Raw genomic sequence first — 16,797 nt, 5'->3', positions numbered from 1 at the left:
ATAACGAATATCCTTCTAATTTTAAATTCAGAAACTGCGCGCTGCAGTCGCCCCTTCGGTTTCTTTATATGTACGGAGTATTTTACCACCGAAAGCTTGACTGGTGTCTAGTGTATTGCCCAGGCCCCAGGCGGATCTCATTCATTGCCTTAGGTTGCTGTAATCCGTAGAAGAGCAGCGGCACCCCTCATGCGCCGGGCCCGCGCGCTAGTCTACTAACTAGTTAGCGGCCTGGGCGTCAGCCCCAGGCCGGGGGTCACGAGCCTGCCAAGCAGCGCGGGTTACATGCCGGGTGCTGCAAGAGCTCCGGGATTGGAGGGGAGAACGCCCGGCCCCAACTGGGAACCGCCCAAACACGTCGAAATGGAATGGTGCTTTTGCCTGTACGGAAACCATCCCAACGCGATCTTTCTCCAACCTTTGCAACATCCTGCGAACCGAACCAGAGAAAATTCGAAGAGACTATAGAGGTTAATCCAGCGCAAGATCTAGACTACCCCGAATATCAACCCGCTGTGAGACATTGCTCGATTGGGATCTCGAGTGCGACAGAAGGCCATGGTTATCGAGGCTGTTCCTTCCAGGTGACACAACTCGGTGTTGTTCGCAGTGGAATAGCACAGAGGCTGGGGTTATCGGCGTCCGCCCCAAGACTGTCGTCGGGATCATTGGCTGGCTGAGGGATCGGCTTGGTCTCGGACAGAAACTCGGGGCGCATTGCGTCGTGGGACAAGCCAAGGTTAGTGCTACTTTTCTTTTTTGAGTTCTTTTTGCTGGTTTCGACCTCGCTGGCTGACACTCGAGCAAAGTGCGTGTCTGGTCTTGACACCCCTTGGAGGATCAAGGGGTTGATGCCACACCTGCGACACCCCGGGTTATCCCCGCCCGCCCTCAGTCCCCTACTACCTCGAAACCATGGATATCTCAAGCCGTGCGTCTCCTCGAAGCCTACCTAACCCGCGGAATCCGGAACCCCTCGCTCTGTCCGATTTCGTTGCCCAGACAACGCCATGCTCGGATGCGACAGGCCCTACGGACGAGCCGGCGATGTCCCGATCCGCGACGAGGCCATCGGGACCAGCAGACGAGCCCAAGCAGGCCCCAGTACGAGATGAACGACGAGTGAAGACACCACAACAGCCACCGCACGAGATACGGCCCCAGGAAACACAAGCACCGTCGTCAGCCCAGGAAGAAGACTCTCCACCGCCCACCGACTGGCTAGCAACCCGGCAGCAGCTCCTCCCACGAAGGAGTCAAGGTAAAAAGGCAGACTGGATTCGCGGCTGGAGCCAAGCAGTCAGCAGTCACGGCGATGAGACGTACTGCGCCTGCTCCAAGTCCATCGAGAACGGTGCCGCGAACCACCGTGGTCGAAAGGCCAAAACTAGTGTCCAGCTGGCCGACAATGTGCGTGCCATTCTCCAACGAGCAGGTTCCCCTTCCTCAAACAGCAAAAGCAAGCTCGCCACTCCTCCCATACCAGAACCCCGAGAAGTGTGCCCCTACTGCAGTCGGCCCCCCTCTCCGCCACCCAGCTCGACTGCCGGCGGCCGCGGCAACTCCTCCAGCCGCGCAAGCTCCAAGCTGCACTCCCCAGGCAGCGCAGCCCGCGCCGTAGGCAAGCGCTTCAGCCAGTTGCTTATGCGCGTGCGCTGGCTGTCGTCCTCCCCACGCGCGAGCAAGAGCGCTACTGCGGCGGCGGCAGCACGCAACGCGCGCAACCCGGGAATCTCCTGCAGCCGCAGCAGCAGCGACAATGTCGTCTGGCCAGAGAACTGCCAGCCACCCTGGGTGACCACGCGGCAAGGGCAGAGCCGGTGTCTTGCCAGGCCAGCTAGCCAGCCTCTGTCAGCACCTGTCCAGGGAATGGGGGTGGGCATTACGGGGACGCCGCAGAAGTCGAGAGGTTTGATGATGAGGAAACCGCGGCCGCTGCGTGAAGGGGGGAATTTTGCGAGGCGGCGACGGTCCTGGGCCAGGATATTGCCCGATATAAGCATACGGGGCGCCGGAGCACGGAGAAGGTTAGAAGCGCCGCTGTCGCCGTCGACGTCGTCGTCGTCATTGTCTGACCTGGCTGGGGTACTCGACTCGAACGGCGATCTGGCGAGACCCGGGCTGTCGAGGAGTATGTCCCGGCTCCAAAGGGCTGCCGCGCTCCTTCAGCGGACCACCGCGAGATCGAAGGATTAGGGAGCTGGTCTGGTTGCGTCGTCGGTTGGTCGCCCCGTTGTGCTCGCAGGAGCGCGGGGTGAGCCATCGCTCCTGAGCAGGACTCGGGGTACTCGGTCGAATCGCTTGCTCGAGATGCCATTGGGGTGCTGCCTGGTTAAACAACTGTAAAGAGCAACCAACCCCCACTTCGGTAGACCCCTTTAAGCGACGTAGGAAGGCGGACGACCACAAGCCGGGGGAATCAGACCAACATTGGATGATCACGATCCGCGTTAGATCCTACGGGATACCGTCAAGGCCCTGCCAAGGAACTTTGGAGAGGACGCATATACGACACTAACGGCACGTTTCCCAGTTTCTTGCTGTACGCTGAAGCTAGCTCGATGAGGCAGCTCAACCACGACGACACGAGACTTACGATTAGAGCAGCAGACGCCGGTAATCGATATCATTGCTAGCAGAAACACAAAGCTGACATGCCGTATACGCTGATAGAAGCAACCCAACCCGCCTTCTGCATGGGGGTAGGTAGCACTTCCACAACATTGAAGGGCAGAGTGGAACGTTCAGATCACCAGCAACCCCTTGTCGGCACAGCGTGAGACTGCGCGACTGCCAAAAACGTGGCTTTTGACACACATCTGCAGTTTGAAATTGCCTTGGCTGTACACGGACGCAACAGCATTCAAAAAAGACGATCAGGGCACCTTAACTCCCTCGAGGAGGCACGAGGAGGCACGAGAGAGCCGGGGTGGGATCGCCTGGTTTCGTCTGGTATCAGATAGTATCAATAGAAAGTAATGGTATTGCTAATGAACAAAACTACCTTTGTGGCCTGTTCTTATTCCTCTTGTGATCTATTCCACGCCCACTTCGCATGTAGTGCGGTCCTCTGGCCGTCTAGTCGCGAGGGGGTGGGGATGATGACACAGCTTCTGCCCCTCGATCCTTTGTTTCATGCGCCGCCCAATGAGCACCAATGAGCCGGCATATCTGCCTCGTGATGTGTTTCGCACTAACTATCGGACTGCGATAAACCCAGAGATAACGCGAGGGAGAGAAACACCATCCACCGTCTCTCTTAGAAATCAGCCCAACGAGCTTTCCCAATCCACTCCACCAGTAACAAAGGAACAAGAGGCCACTTCACAGCAGACAAGACACACAAACTCATAGAGAGATGGGCTACCAGACTAGCCCAGCCCGAAGCAACGATTATCAACCTAGCCCGGGGAGGGGCGAAGGGGGCGAAAGGTGCGGGGTAACACGTTCAGCAATAAGACCGGTTTAACTTAAGCCTTGGTTAAGTGGTGTATTGTAGCCGACCGCGGAGGACGGCAGACTTGGGGTGGATTTGGTCCACGCTTTCCCCATATAAGATGGGCGGGCAAGATGCCAGCCATTTGAGGGGGGTTAGAGCAGCGGATTGAATAAGGAAAACGAGATAACAAAAAAAAGGGAGAAAAAAGCACCATGCCCTGCATTTTCAATTCCCACCTAACAACAACCAACTCCCTTGCACAGTCCAGCCCTTTGCCTCGACCCATGTGCTGCCGCAGATCATAGTCTACCAGCCAGCCCAGTCCTCAGACAACCAAGGCCCAATTTACGACCAATAAACTCTGGTCCCGAGTCGGGCCATGTGGAATCCCGGGGGCGGCAATCAACCGCGCCCAGTCCCGGGCCCAACAAGATAGCAAGAGGGGTGCGCGACAAAAGGAAAAAAAAAAGGCGGAGACAGGCGAGCAAGCAACGAGTCCGTTGCTTTTACGCCTGCTCGGGCGCAGGCTCCTCGGCCTGGCCATCGGCCTCCTTGGGGGCGTCGGCCTTCTCCTCCTTGGGGGGCTCGACGGCGCCCTCGGGCTCGCCATTGTCGGACGAGGTCCAGAGGGTAAGGTTGTCGCGGAGCAGCTGCATGATGAGGGTGCTGTCGCGGTACGACTCCTCCGAGAGCGAGTCGAGCTCGGCGATCGCGTCGTCAAAGGCCTGCTTGGCCAGGTGGCAGGCGCGGTCGGGCGAGTTCAGGATCTCGTAGTAGAAGACCGAGAAGTTGAGGGCGAGGCCAAGGCGGATTGGGTGGGTGGGGGTCAGCTCAGTCTGGGCGACATCGGTGGCGCTCTGAGCAAATCCAAAATTGTCAGTCACTGCGAAGCACGTGCGTGATCGAAATTGGGGGAGGCTTCTCACCTTGTAAGCCTCGTGGGCAGCGGTCGCGGCAACCTTGCGCTTCTCGCCCGAGGCAAACTCGGCGAGATAGCGGTGATAGTCGCCCTTCCTACAAGCGAGGCAAAGTCAGTAAATGCAAAGATCCTCGTTCAGGCGCGATAATGGAAATAATGGGAGCAGAGCGGACGCACATCTTGTGATAGAAGACCTTAGACTCCCCCGTGCTGGCGTTGGGGATCAGAGATTCGTCCAAGACCTCAAGGACATCCTGGCAGACCTTCTCCAGCTCATTCTCAATCTTCTGGCGGTATTCCCGGATGGTGGCAACATGCTTCTCGGAGCCCTTAGACTCCTCCTTCTGCTCGATCGAGGAGATGATGCGCCAGCTGGCACGGCGGGTGCCAACAACGTTCTTGTAGGCGACCGAGAGCAGGTTGCGCTCGTCAACACTCAGCTCGCCACCGAGCTTGGCAACCTCCTTCATGTACGTGACCATCTCATCGTAGCGCTCGGCCTGCTCGCACAGGCGGGCGAGGAAGGTCTTGCTGTGATCCGAGGTCGGTCAGTTTACGACCTGGCGGTGCTGTTGGGTACAAAGAAACGCACCTTTCACGCTATTGAGGAGCATAAGCGGTTAGCGACCAACGCGCGATCAGAAAAAAAAGTAGCCAAGACAACAACACCAAAGGCAACGCTGTCTCTATCATGCGAGCCCTATCTCCGAGAGGGGGGAGAAAAAGCAGCAGTTGGCGGCCCGAGACGTACCTCATTTGCCATCTTGATGATTGTGTTGTGTGAAAGTCAACAAGGCTAGAGAAAAGGTTGCTTGATTGAAGGAATGAAAAGCGGACGAGGAGTAAAAGCGTCGTGGGGACTCGTTGTGGTAAGGGAGAATTGTTTTGTTGTGTTTTGGATTGTGGTTGAAGTTGCAGGTTGTTCAGGTGTTGAGCAAAGGGACTTTAGCGCAGGTCGACGGGCTCCCCCTCACCGCGCTAGCAAGTGCCAGCCGGGCTTGGGGACCCTGTTTTGCTTGTTGAGGTCGAATGATACCACGTTTTGCGCGCTAACACGTGACGCTGATGCCACCTTATTTCCCAGCGAAATGGGAGTCCCGCTCTAACAAAAGCCTCCTGGGGCTCTGAACCCCACAATCGGAACCGCTGTCTTTTGGCTTTCAACGCCCAAGTGGAGGTTGTCATTTTATGAAATTCATTCAGCTCTCTCCGCCTATGAGGCGAGGGACCTACCTAGTGTACACTAGCAACCAAGTTCATAATCTTGGTACGACAGGGAGCTATAGCCGCTCGGTGCTCAAGACCACTTTTACTTGCAGTTGTGCAGTCTTTTTGTTTCCTCACAAGGCGTCTGCGCCGTGTCATAGACCGTAAGGCAACAAACAGGCCCCCGAGAACGGTCAAGCGGCAGAGAGAATTTGTTCTCGACGGGGACCCGTCGGTTCTCGGCCAATCCATGCCACCCCGCCGCCATCTCGATTGTGCACGTTGGCTAGTTATCCAAACCCGGCAGCCCACGCCCATTCGCCTCAACACAAGCAAAGGCGGCTGATGAGGGGCAGCCTGCACGTCACACCCGCAACGCAAACAACCAGCCAGACGCAAAACTGCCGTCTTCGCATTGACTCGGAGAAAACCCGTCCATCCGGTCCGCAGCCTCATTTTCTAACTAATATAGATCTCTTTTTTGTAGTTGTTGTGCAGACCACCGCCTATCCCACGCACTCTCATACATACCTTACACAATGATAAACGCGCGAGTCTCGTGCCATGCCAGGCTCACTCAGCTCACGGCAGTCACGAGGCGTTGGCTCCCCCCTTTTCTGGTCGAGCGGTCGACCATTCATCACATTTGGATGTCCGCGAGTGGAGAGCGGTGACAGAAAAGAGGAGCCCCCATCAAATTGTCCGGATGGGTCCCTCATCTTTAACGGGTGGGGCAAGATGGACAGCGCACCATGGAAGCGGCTAGAATGCCGCGAGGAGGCTCATCAACCCAAGACCTGCCTTGCCCCTCCTGCCTGGTCCCTTCGCACACGCACACACACGCACACCCAAGTCTTAACCCAACTTCCAAACAGAGGCCAGTGCGCGCGCGACACAAGCTTATCGCGTGCTCCTGCGGCAATTACGATGGACGGGCGCGAAGGACCTCAAGCAGCAAGGCCGCTGCACAGCCTCACTTGAGTCACCCGGCGCTTGTGATCCCGCCGTGTGAATGCGGTGTGTGCGACGGCCGAGCGTGCGTACGGATTAATCCGTACACTATTCTGCTCGGTCACCTTGTGGTTTTATCGCGTGGGCGAGCTGATCGCAAAATACAGGGTCCGCTCCTAGGGGGCTCTGCCTGCCCAATCGGGACATAGCGAACAGTTCCGGGCAAGTGATAATAGAGTCACGCGCCATCCCTATGTAGACCTTGTAGGCCCTTGGTCCCTCCGATAGCGAGTCTTCAAAATAACCTGCTCCGTAAACCTCGCAACACAGAGGGCTTTGGGTCTATTTCTTGAATGAGGATATTCATATAGGTCTCCACAACCAAGACGATGACAGGAGCTGGAGCTTGTATTGAGACGGCCTCTGGGAACTCTTGTCAACTCGACCTGCACTTGGCTTGGTTTGCAACCTTGGTACTGCCGAAGTCCCGAAGAAGCGAAAACGAGATTCTGTGGTGGATGCGTAGGGAATATGTATGTACAGACACATTAGTTATGCAGTGTGATTAACGAATTACTTCAACTCCCAGTAGTCGTAGTGTGCTTGGGACAAGATAGATCCCATGGCGTGCGTACCCCAACTCCAAAACTCCATGCTAGCTGTGCAGAGTCCGCAATAATTATGCTGTCTGAACCCATTCTCACACACGACCGGTCCCGCCGAGCGTCAAATGTTTTCTTCGTCCGTTCAGAACCCAGCTCATAAATCCTGTATCTCATCCCGAGCACCGTCGACCGTCAGGTTGTATTTCTCCCTCCCCCAGTCAGCCGGGTCTCCCCCCGGGACGCAGAGCCCCAACCTCCAGAAGTAGTCTCGGTGCGCGAACAGCAATTGCCACAGCTGGAGCCGCGCCGGGAACCATCGGCCCAAGCCCGGTAGTGCCTCGGCCTCTCCTTGTATCCTGCCGCGCTTCATCCACCCCAAGACCCAGCTTAGCCAGTCCGGTGTCTCGGCCGCGCTCAAACACCGTGGGTCGTTGTTCCCGTGGCACAGCCTCAAGTCCTCCGGCGCCGGAGGCAGGTCCGGCTTGCTGATATAGATCTCCCCGGCATGCGCTTGGTAACCCCACTCGCTCAGCGGCAGGAGCGGCACCGGGTCGCCAGCGTGCGTGACGCGGCGATATGCGACCTCCTCGCCAGCGCCGTCTTCGTCCCGGACCCCGAGCCCGAACGCCCGGTTAATGTAGTCGGCCAATTCCGCGTTCCCCACCCTCGGTTCCCCAAAGGTCGTGACGACCACGTCTCGCCAGCCGAGTCCCAGCCGGAGCTCGAGCGCCGCGAGCGCCGCGACGGCCCCGCCCAGGCTATGTCCGATGAGATGTACCCGGTACCCGGGATACCGCTCGCGGGCGGCCTTGAGGGCCGGTATCACCACCTCGCGAGCGTTCCGCCACGAGGCCATGAAGCCCATGTGCACGGTGCAATTGTGACACTTGCCGCCGCCCCCGTTCCCATCTCCGTTCCCGTCTCCAGGCGGCGCCGGGTAAGGGACGTACTCCTGGGGCGCGGTGCTCAGGTCGACGATGGTGTTGGCGATGCTGTACGTGCCGCGAAAGGCGACGACGATCTCCTTGGCCCCTCCCCCATTCTCCGTCCCCACCCGGGTTTCCTCCTCCTCCCCCATCTGCGGCCCTAACACCCCATGCACTCCCCGATTCCCAGAAGACGACGCCCCCTCCGGGGAGGACGGCATGCCGCGCCCGTACCTGTGCCCGGGCCCGTGGTCGACTGCGATATACCCGCAGCTGTCGGTCAGCAGCACGCCCGTGTTCCACGTCCGGACCAGCCGCAGCGAGGGGAAGTCCTTGCAGCGTGAGAGGCACGAGAAGGGCGGGGCGATGCCGGTTCCCGCTGTGCCGACGCAGTACGTGATGTCGACGAGGCGGGAGGCGCGCTCGAGCGACGAGAAGAGGGCCGCGGATACGCCTCCTCCCCCTCCCCCTCCCCCTCCCCCTCCTTCCAACCCTCCTCCTTTTAACCCTCCCTCTTCAGAACCATCGCCGCCGTTTCCTGGGTGGTTGCCTCCTTGCGGATGCGGATTATACCAATCATTGAGGACCTCTTGGGATGGGGGTTGATGTTGTTGGTTCCGTCTCGGTATTGATGGGTTTGCGTTCGCGCCAATGGTGTGAGCGCACAGTGGTAACCAGAGGAGTCTGTTGAGATGCATGATTGATTTTAAGAAAATGGCAGTTTTGGTCTTAAGGGGAAAAGTTTACTATTAGAGAGAGGATGGCCGAGGTTTTGAACGACTAAAGAAATGCGTACGTCAAGTTTGAAGGGGGCATGTCCCGTCACGCAGGAGCGGTTTGCCCGTTGGTTGGATCGCGTGACCAAGGTCATTCGCCAAGCGTGGCACCTCAGGACTACCAAGGTATGGTGCTCGGCCTTGTAAAGGAGGGCCACAAAGCTGGCAGTCCCTGACGATGTATCTCAAGCACTATGCAACCCTCTACAAGATACGCTTCATATGTGAATTCAGGATGTGGGAAGGAATGGGTCTCCTAAGACGTGGAATGGATAGGCGACTTGACGGGGCAATGCGGCCGTGACGAGGGAGAGGGAACCCGCCCCGGATCTTGGCAGTCCCTGCAGAGCTAAGTATGCCGCCTGCAGTCGACAAGGGTGACAACACACAAAGGCTGCCCCACATTGCAGTACCAAGTGTTAACTCTTTCGCCCGACGACGATATGGCGATGATGGTACGGCTGTGATCTCAAATCTTCGTAGAAGTGTACTCCTCTATGCGATGTCACCCGTTCATTAGCGGGAGATCAATCCCCAAAGAACCCAGATTATTATTCCCTGTCTCCAGTCTCCATTTCCGGTCTTTCTCAGCTCCTCCTTTCAGCCTCGTCGCCTTCCAGTATAATTGCGTCCATCCGGACTGCCTGTTTAGTTGAGCGTCGGCCGGAGGCTGACGAACGCGCCTAAAATGACATCGGGCGTCGATGAACAGGCAAAGCCAGGACCAATTGTGCTGTTTCTGATGGTCTCGAGGCAGTTAAACTTGGGCTTCAGCACGCCGGTAGCCTCGTGAGGACGGGTCCTAGTTGGTTGGCCTGTTAGCAAAAGTGCATTTCGTCCGCCATTTCCCTAGACCAAAGACTCACAGAGTCTCCTGCGGGCAAGCTCTCTCAATCACGGTGAGCGTGCCGTTGGTCCACATGAACTCGACCAAGGCGTCATCACAGGCATAACGGGGAACAAGACTCTTTGCGCCGACGTTGACCGAGGTTTGGTTGAGATGGCACTTGGTATCGATTGCGGGCATGACGCTGTCGTCCAAGTAATCGAAGTTGATGGTGGTGGAGTGGTTGTTGTCGGCCTGGGGGTTCCAAATCTGGAAGTTCTTAATCACAAACTCTTGCGGCAGGATGCAAAAGTTGCTCTTGTGGGCGACTTTAGACAGTGCCGGCGGAATCTTGTAGATCGGCAACGCCACCGCAAGCTGAATTGCGGTTGCGATGATGAGAACGATACTCAGCATGTTTGCCAACGACAGTGATAGTAGATCAACGACGATTGAAAGGATCGCTTGAATGATGATCAGGGCCCTCTGATGGTTCCGATCAAGTCGGGGGAGCGAATGGCTGTGACCTTAATGGAGCGTGGGAAAGGCAGAAATGGAAGCGTTGTGGTACGGTTTTTTTGAGGGAATCCGAACTCTTAACCAAGGTTGGAGCTTAAGTTTAGAGTAAAGAGAAGGCTTTCTTGTGACGCTCTTTCCACGAAACGCCGCACGAACATAGTACCTGCGTATAATTTTTTTTTTTTAATCGCGCTCCCTGATTTCACTAGACCCGGCACTATGTGTCGGGATAAACGGACTACGTCGACCCAACGGTTTCTTTAAGAATGCCACTTGAATCTGCCAGGCCGTCGTCACTCGAGACACAGCAGCCTCCAGGATATACGGAGCTAACCCAACTGCAGAATCTCATAGCCGTTGAAGCAGCGCCTTCTCTCTTATGGTCTGCAGGGCATATCCTCGGCCTCGGTCTATTTGATAAACAAAGACCGGACTGACGGCTATTCAGCTTCTCCACGGCTAGGCACATCTCCGAGCCGACGAAATACGAGATCTATATCCACGTACTAGAAACGTACATGTCACGCGGCAGCACAAGCTTACAATGATAACAATCGAAGTTTGACCGTTGGTTTGTTTACGCGGGGCACATGAAGATACATGTAGGTTAGCCCCGCAGATCCCCGTGTTCCGCGAAGTTGACCTCTAGACTCCTCAGCAGCCCGAGGCTCGGTACTTCCAGAATACAGCGGGCATCAAGCGTGTTCCAGTTGCGTCTCGAATTGAATAACCTGGTTCAACGCTGTTGCAGCACCGCGGCCGTCACGGCTCGATACAAGGTTCCACAATCCACCAAGCGCACTACGGCAGAGGGCCGGCGAAACAGGGCCAATTAAGGCTGACGCATGAGTGTTGTGCGAGCCGACCTTACATTTGATAAGATGACGGTGCTCCAGGATATCACTGGATTCACTTGGTCAGATTCCTGGTGCTCGAGAGATACGTATCGCGTATGACCGAGCTTGTGGTTCCCGTGATGCGGGAGGAGTGGATTCGCCCAACACTCGGAGTGGCCAGGCCTGGCACCGGAGACACAGAATATCAAGAATTCGATTTCCCTCCGTATCTGCACCCCTGTCTCTTCCATGCCTCTATGGCCATAGTATAACAGATCTGTATGTCGGATTAAGAGCATTGCATCGGCTGTACGGATAGAGAAGCTCTCCACGTCTCCATCCACAACCCGTTTGCCTGGCGGCGCTGCTCTAAAGCGGAAAATTCAAACCCTGTTATATTGCAGAACAAATTGAAAGCTCTTAAACGTGCGCGGCTCGCTTGGTTGCTGTGCTTAGGGCCGACCCATGGCCTTTCAGAATCGCAGATTTTAAGATGTCGTAGAGGCCGAAAAGATGCCAAGCCAATGGCTGGGTTCCCAAGCCACAGCGCAAGCCACCCCCACAAGTCTGATTGCCCGCCCACAAATAACCATCTGAAACCCTGCTCGACTCCACAAACTTTTGGTGTCGAAAATCCACGCTGACACGAGTTCTGACGACAAACTTCGATAACCACAATACGGGTCCACAGATAACGAGACCATGGCGAAGGAGACCGAGAGGACTGGCCTCGCACGGGGTCTCAACAAGGGTCACGTACGTCTGCCTTTCCGCCAGTGAGGGGGATCGTAGATATACTGCCCCTTTCTGAACTGAAGCCCTGCTCTCCCGGACAAGACCCCTTCGGATTCCAACAAAGTGCCCCCCTTGTGTCGCTCGTTCTCCCAGTCCATAGCTTGAGACATGCTTTCGTGAGCATCGTACGCTGACACGGTCTCCCTGACCGTTGGCACGGCAACAGAAGACGACGGCGCGCGTCAACAAGCCCCGGCCGTCGAGGCAGAAGGGCAAGCTGAGCAACCGGACCCAGTTTGTTCGATCGCTCGTCAAGGAGGTTGTTGGGTAAGTCTTGGATCGAAATATTCGCCTCCCAATGGAAGATAGCAGGAGAGCCACGAGGACAGCTGGTGTGTGCGCGGGGGTGAGAAGTGGTGCTGGCGTTCCCGGGGGGTTTATGAAGCAGCGGAAAAAAAAAAAAAAAAATCGAACACGGTCCTGCGTCTTGCCAGCGCGAAATTGTAGTGGGCATTCAGAATTGGCCCCAGTTCGACACAGCAGCCCATGGGCATGCAAGTTAGTTGAGCCTGCCGAAGGGGCGGCTTGCTTGGATCGACGGACTCGGGGGTGGGGAGGGGGGGAGTGGGAGTGGTAGATGCCGTGCCGTCTGACTACAACAACAACAACAACAACAACAATAACAACCACCATCGGCACCCGCTAACCACAGCGCCGGACAGGCTCGCGCCCTATGAGCGCCGCGTCATTGAACTGCTTCGCAACGGCAAGGACAAGCGCGCGCGCAAATTCGCCAAGAAGAAGGCAAGTAGATGCGTACCGTTTCACGTCGGCGGCGTACACCCCCCTTTTGACTAGGGCGGCGATTAGTCTAACAATGAACGCAGCTTGGCACGTTCAACCGGGCCAAGGTCAAGATCGAGGAGCTCCAGCGTATCATTACCGAATCTCGCAGGGCCGGTGGTCACTGAACGAGCGTACGGGTATCATTGCCGGCCCGCTGTTGAGGTGCCAAAGGGTTGTAGCACCATTGGCATACAACTAGAGCGTTTCCCGGCGGAATAGTTCTGCTTGTTTAGCTGATTTTTCCCTTGCAGCGGCGAATGGAAATGATATATATCACACGCAACTCTTCTCGGGTGTGTAAAACGAGGCATTGATTCAAGGTATATTGGTCACAGTACAAGGCCGCGAGGCTTATTGATCACCATGACGAACGTATCCTACGGCTTCTACATAACCCACTCCCGCTAACAGACATTCCTCATTCCTAACGCCACATTATGCTAATATATCGAACGAAAAGGTTGCCCCCCCCCCCACCCCAAAACTCCCCCAATCATACATCCTCCCATGTTGTCCAAGCCTTTCTCCCGCGCTACCAATTCGTTTTATTGCCAACTCACTTCTTTCCCAGCCCTAGGAACTTGCTGAGTTTCTTCTTAACCGCCTCCGAGTCAAGGTTGTCTCTGCCCTTGCCTCCATCCCGCCTGGCCTGCTGCTGCGCACTCGAAGAACCCGCCGCACCAGCCCCGGTATTGCCCTTCTCTTCCTCATCCCCAACTGCCCGCGGAATCTCGGGCACCACCACCTCCATCGCCTTGCTCGCCACGCTACCCTTCAGGAACGGCTCTTTCCGCACCGCGGGGGGGACGGAGTCATCCCACAACAGGTTTAGCATCTCCCGCCGCCCCTTGAGCCGGTACCCCGCGACCAGCTTGGTATCCGTCTCCTGGATGCTGACCGGCTTCGGGCCGGGGAGAATCAGCCTGAACGGCGCGGCGGGGTGATTCATGATGTTGCGGATGGCTTGGTACAGGAAGGCGCCCGTCTCTTCCGGGGTGATGGTCCACACGGCCGACGTCTGGTCGGGGAAGCGGACTTTGACTTCGACCTTTGTGATCCTGGCCAGCTTGGCTGCTTCCTCGGCCGCTTCGGCGGCGAGTTCGGCGTCCGATTTGAGCCGTGTGTTCTGGGCTCGCTGCTGGAGCTGCTGTTGGCGGAGTTGTGCGTGGGCAATGGTTGGCTCGTAAACCGAGTCATCCTCCTGGGTGTGGGCGGCTTTCGGGGTCGAAGACGTGGGCGCGCTGAAAACGCCCGTTGGCTGAAGAGGATTCGTCGTCGCGGAGGTCGCTGCGGGTGCTTCGTCAACGTCCATGGGTTCACCTGCTGTGCTTCCTTCTGCTGGCACGCTTGGGGCTGCCTCTTCGCTGCTTGTCGGCGCAGAGGCTTCCGGTTTCGGGGCATCTTTTACGGAAGCAGCGTCTGTCATCGTTTCATCGGTTACCGGCATGGCCTGGGCCTCTGATTTCTCTTCGGGTTTGGAAATTCCCGTCTCGACATCGTCGAGGTACTGTGAGATTTCCTGCATCGCATCGTAAAGGGTCCTTTCGGTAAGCTTAAAAGTCACTCTGAGCACTATGCTCCCAGAGTTGATGCCACATTGCGACAGCGTCTTCTGAAGTTCTTCCATCGCCGCATATTCCCTGCCCATGATGTTTACCACAGGGGCTTCGTGGTACAACTGCCCACTGTTGGTGCCCACCGGCACGCCCCTCCCTGTGATGTTCAGACCCTTTTCTGCGCCCTCAAACTGCCGCAACACCTTCCACAGTGACATGTTGCTTGGAAGCTTCTTGGTATATCGCTGGCCATTGACGTCTAGGGCGATGGACACCACCGAGGCGCTCTTTGACTTCTGCACAAGCTCGAGCTTGGCACCAGGGCCAAGTCCTGATGTTCGATAGGGACCGCTCAAGTCGACGAGCTTCTGTTTGTGCCTGCCGTTGGTTAGATACGAGGTACTAGGCCTCCCAGATCCAGTTTCTACGTACTTGAGCTCGTACTGGTCGCTCCGTAGGTTGAGCTTCTTGCAAGCCTCGTCCAACACATCGATCAGGTACGTTCCCGGTGTGACCTTGACTTTGACCCGCCTGAAATCGGTTGCGACAACCTCGACGTGTGCAGACATTGCGATGTTGGGGTGCGCTGCTAAAGGGTCCTAAGTTGGACAATGTTGGTCTAACCAAGCTTAGGGCGCCCCCTCGATGCAACAAGCAGGATACCGTCGTCGAGACAAAAAGGCGAAACCGATGAGAGGAACTATGAACCAAGGCTTGGCTAAACTAGCCCGCAGTGAGGCGACTGAACAGCTTTGGACCTCAAGAGGACTTTGGTGTGCGATGAAGGTGCCTGGTGAAAGCGGCCAAGTGTGAGGTAAACACCGAATGAGTTGGAAGCTCCGAGTTGCCTGGCCCCACAGCGATGGGAGGTGATGTTTAACTAACTAGTGCCTAGTGCGCTTGCGGGCAGTTCAGACAGTGGCTTTCTCCCCCGAGTAGTACTCATCCAGCGGCCTGGAAATTTCAAAAAACCAGTTCACACAGGGCTATATTGTGTTTGTGTTTTGGCTGGACGTGAAGAAGTATCGAACTCGGTGGAATAACGGGGACTCGTCGTCTGCTTAGAGGTAGTAGTAGGTGGGTAGGTTAGGTTGGAAGCCTGGATGGAGGGGCAACTGCGCCGATGGGACGCCACAGCAGGAAGCTCCCCAAGGCCACGGTTATAGCGCCGCCCAACACCGCCTTTGCACGCCCAAGGGAGACCCCGGGCGGTCCCACGCCGCGCCAGCTGCGTGTTGCCTTGCACGTCAACTCCAGCAGCCTGTCCCGTCTGTCAGCTGGAGCTCCGACAAGAGCTCTCGCCAACCGCACGTCAACCACGCCCGACCCATCCCCGATCCTTATCCACGTACAGTTTGGGTGAGGAAAACCTCAACCGGGCGATCTCCAGTCTAAACTTACGGCCCATTCCGATCAGCAAAAGACCTCTTGAGAGCTCCCGGGTCTCCTCTGCCTGAATATCGTTTCCGCTCGCCGCCCCTCACTGCGCTCGGGAACACCTATCACTCACACACAGAGTCAAAGATGGTATGGTTGACACACACCGCATCTCTATGCCCTGTTGTATGTGTATACATTTGCTAACCAATCATTCCTTCTTCCCCTCTCCAGGCGAACCCCTTCTCAATAAGTACTGCCCGTCCTGCCCCTCGTCCTCAATTCCTCCCCCCCCTCTTCCGGAGCGACTCCGATCAGATCTAACCAATGCGGGCCCCTCGCCCTTCCAGACGGCGGCGCCTGTGTCGCAATGGTCGGCAAGGACTGCGTTGCCATAGCCTGCGATCTGCGCCTGGGCCTGCAGGCCCTGACGGTGTCCAACAACTTCCCCAAGATCTTCCAGTACGGCGACCACGTGTTCCTGGGCCTGACGGGCCTGGCCACCGACGTCTCGACCGTGGCCGACCTGTTCCGCTACAAGGTCAACATGTACCGCCTGCGCGAGGAGCGGCACATTGGCCCGCGCACCTTCGCCAACCTCGTCAGCACCACCCTGTACGAGAGGCGGTTCGGCCCGTACTTCGTCAACCCCGTCGTCGCCGGACTGGAGCCCAAGACGGGCGCGCCATTCATCTGCGGGTTCGACAGCATAGGGTGCATCGACTTCGCAAAGGACTTTATTGTCTCGGGGACGGCGACGGAACAGTTGTATGGCATGTGCGAGAATCTCTGGGAGCCGAATTTGGTAAGTTCGTGCGGACCGCATTTGTGCTGGCTTGTCTGTATGGCTGCGTGGGTTTGCTGACCAAGGTGCGCAATACAGGGCCCGGATGAATTATTCGAGACCATCTCGCAAGCACTTCTCAACGCCGTCGACCGTGATGCCCTCTCCGGTTGGGGCGCTCACGTCTATATTATCGAGAAGGACAAGGTGACCAAGAGGCTGTTGAAGGGAAGGCAGGATTAGAAGAGTGGTGTGGAGAGAGGTCATGGCTTATGATGAAAAAAGAAGATGACTCCTGTCCCAGCGATAATCGCGCCGGGACTACAGGCCTTGTAGCAAATAGGGCATTTCGAAGCGTCTGTGGTCAACATGAGACAGGCCACATAACAATTGATCGTCTGGCAAAAGCGGTCAAGACATCGAAGTGCTGCAATCACCACTGTGTGGCCCATGGTCGATAATGTACTACTATACAAGGTCTACAGATCTACATACG

General features: G+C 56.7%; 9 protein-coding genes across 9 annotated transcripts; 4 read left to right on the top strand and 5 right to left on the bottom strand.

Moving 5' to 3' along the window:
- Positions 1 to 802: 802 nt before the first annotated feature.
- Positions 803 to 2,323, top strand: P884DRAFT_77745 (uncharacterized protein). The gene has a single exon (XM_069446079.1). It carries the CDS (start codon positions 916 to 918, stop codon positions 2,194 to 2,196), a length of 1,281 nt encoding a protein of 426 aa, XP_069300526.1. The 5' UTR covers positions 803 to 915; the 3' UTR covers positions 2,197 to 2,323.
- A 1,622-nt stretch (positions 2,324 to 3,945) lies between these two features.
- On the bottom strand, positions 3,946 to 4,972 carry P884DRAFT_275110 (14-3-3 domain-containing protein; the record flags this gene model as incomplete). Its single annotated transcript, XM_069442805.1, has 4 exons — positions 3,946 to 4,296; positions 4,366 to 4,453; positions 4,536 to 4,885; positions 4,916 to 4,972. The coding sequence occupies 4 exons, from the start codon at positions 4,970 to 4,972 to the stop codon at positions 3,946 to 3,948; spliced, it is 846 nt and encodes a 281-aa protein (XP_069300525.1).
- A 137-nt stretch (positions 4,973 to 5,109) lies between these two features.
- P884DRAFT_255424 (uncharacterized protein) lies at positions 5,110 to 5,504 on the top strand. The gene has a single exon (XM_069440987.1). The coding sequence runs from the start codon at positions 5,183 to 5,185 to the stop codon at positions 5,462 to 5,464; it is 282 nt and encodes a 93-aa protein (XP_069300524.1). The 5' UTR covers positions 5,110 to 5,182; the 3' UTR covers positions 5,465 to 5,504.
- Positions 5,503 to 6,272, bottom strand: P884DRAFT_255423 (uncharacterized protein). Its single transcript, XM_069440986.1, has one exon. It carries the CDS (start codon positions 6,018 to 6,020, stop codon positions 5,592 to 5,594), a length of 429 nt encoding a protein of 142 aa, XP_069300523.1. The 5' UTR covers positions 6,021 to 6,272; the 3' UTR covers positions 5,503 to 5,591.
- Positions 6,273 to 7,078: 806 nt separating this feature from the next.
- On the bottom strand, positions 7,079 to 9,057 carry P884DRAFT_327297 (Alpha/Beta hydrolase protein). The gene is made up of 2 exons (XM_069445524.1): positions 8,570 to 9,057; positions 7,079 to 8,468 (listed from the first exon to the last, which is right to left on the bottom strand). The coding sequence occupies exons 1-2, from the start codon at positions 8,624 to 8,626 to the stop codon at positions 7,275 to 7,277; spliced, it is 1,251 nt and encodes a 416-aa protein (XP_069300522.1). The 5' UTR covers positions 8,627 to 9,057; the 3' UTR covers positions 7,079 to 7,274.
- A 359-nt stretch (positions 9,058 to 9,416) lies between these two features.
- P884DRAFT_289759 (uncharacterized protein) lies at positions 9,417 to 10,228 on the bottom strand. The gene is made up of 2 exons (XM_069444013.1): positions 9,689 to 10,228; positions 9,417 to 9,624 (listed from the first exon to the last, which is right to left on the bottom strand). Exons 1-2 carry the CDS (start codon positions 10,063 to 10,065, stop codon positions 9,471 to 9,473), a joined length of 531 nt encoding a protein of 176 aa, XP_069300521.1. The 5' UTR covers positions 10,066 to 10,228; the 3' UTR covers positions 9,417 to 9,470.
- Positions 10,229 to 11,670: 1,442 nt separating this feature from the next.
- On the top strand, positions 11,671 to 12,917 carry P884DRAFT_282736 (60S ribosomal protein eL36). The gene is made up of 4 exons (XM_069443615.1): positions 11,671 to 11,759; positions 11,965 to 12,065; positions 12,461 to 12,542; positions 12,626 to 12,917. Exons 1-4 carry the CDS (start codon positions 11,706 to 11,708, stop codon positions 12,707 to 12,709), a joined length of 321 nt encoding a protein of 106 aa, XP_069300520.1. The 5' UTR covers positions 11,671 to 11,705; the 3' UTR covers positions 12,710 to 12,917.
- Positions 12,918 to 13,140: 223 nt separating this feature from the next.
- Positions 13,141 to 14,709, bottom strand: P884DRAFT_297023 (GLUT4 regulating protein TUG-domain-containing protein; the record flags this gene model as incomplete). Its single annotated transcript, XM_069444470.1, has 2 exons — positions 13,141 to 14,518; positions 14,573 to 14,709. The coding sequence occupies 2 exons, from the start codon at positions 14,707 to 14,709 to the stop codon at positions 13,141 to 13,143; spliced, it is 1,515 nt and encodes a 504-aa protein (XP_069300519.1).
- A 682-nt stretch (positions 14,710 to 15,391) lies between these two features.
- Positions 15,392 to 16,756, top strand: P884DRAFT_289756 (nucleophile aminohydrolase). Its single transcript, XM_069444012.1, has 4 exons — positions 15,392 to 15,667; positions 15,752 to 15,770; positions 15,868 to 16,322; positions 16,401 to 16,756. Exons 1-4 carry the CDS (start codon positions 15,665 to 15,667, stop codon positions 16,542 to 16,544), a joined length of 621 nt encoding a protein of 206 aa, XP_069300518.1. The 5' UTR covers positions 15,392 to 15,664; the 3' UTR covers positions 16,545 to 16,756.
- Positions 16,757 to 16,797: the final 41 nt, after the last annotated feature.

The sequence above is a fragment of the Thermothelomyces heterothallicus genome, assembly GCF_042370625.1.
Source record: "Thermothelomyces heterothallicus CBS 202.75 unplaced genomic scaffold P884_scaffold_3, whole genome shotgun sequence".
In the NCBI taxonomy this organism is placed as follows: Eukaryota; Fungi; Ascomycota; class Sordariomycetes; order Sordariales; family Chaetomiaceae; genus Thermothelomyces; species Thermothelomyces heterothallicus.
The sequence above is the reverse complement of the archived record's forward strand: the minus strand, read 5'-3'. Positions and strand labels throughout refer to the sequence as shown.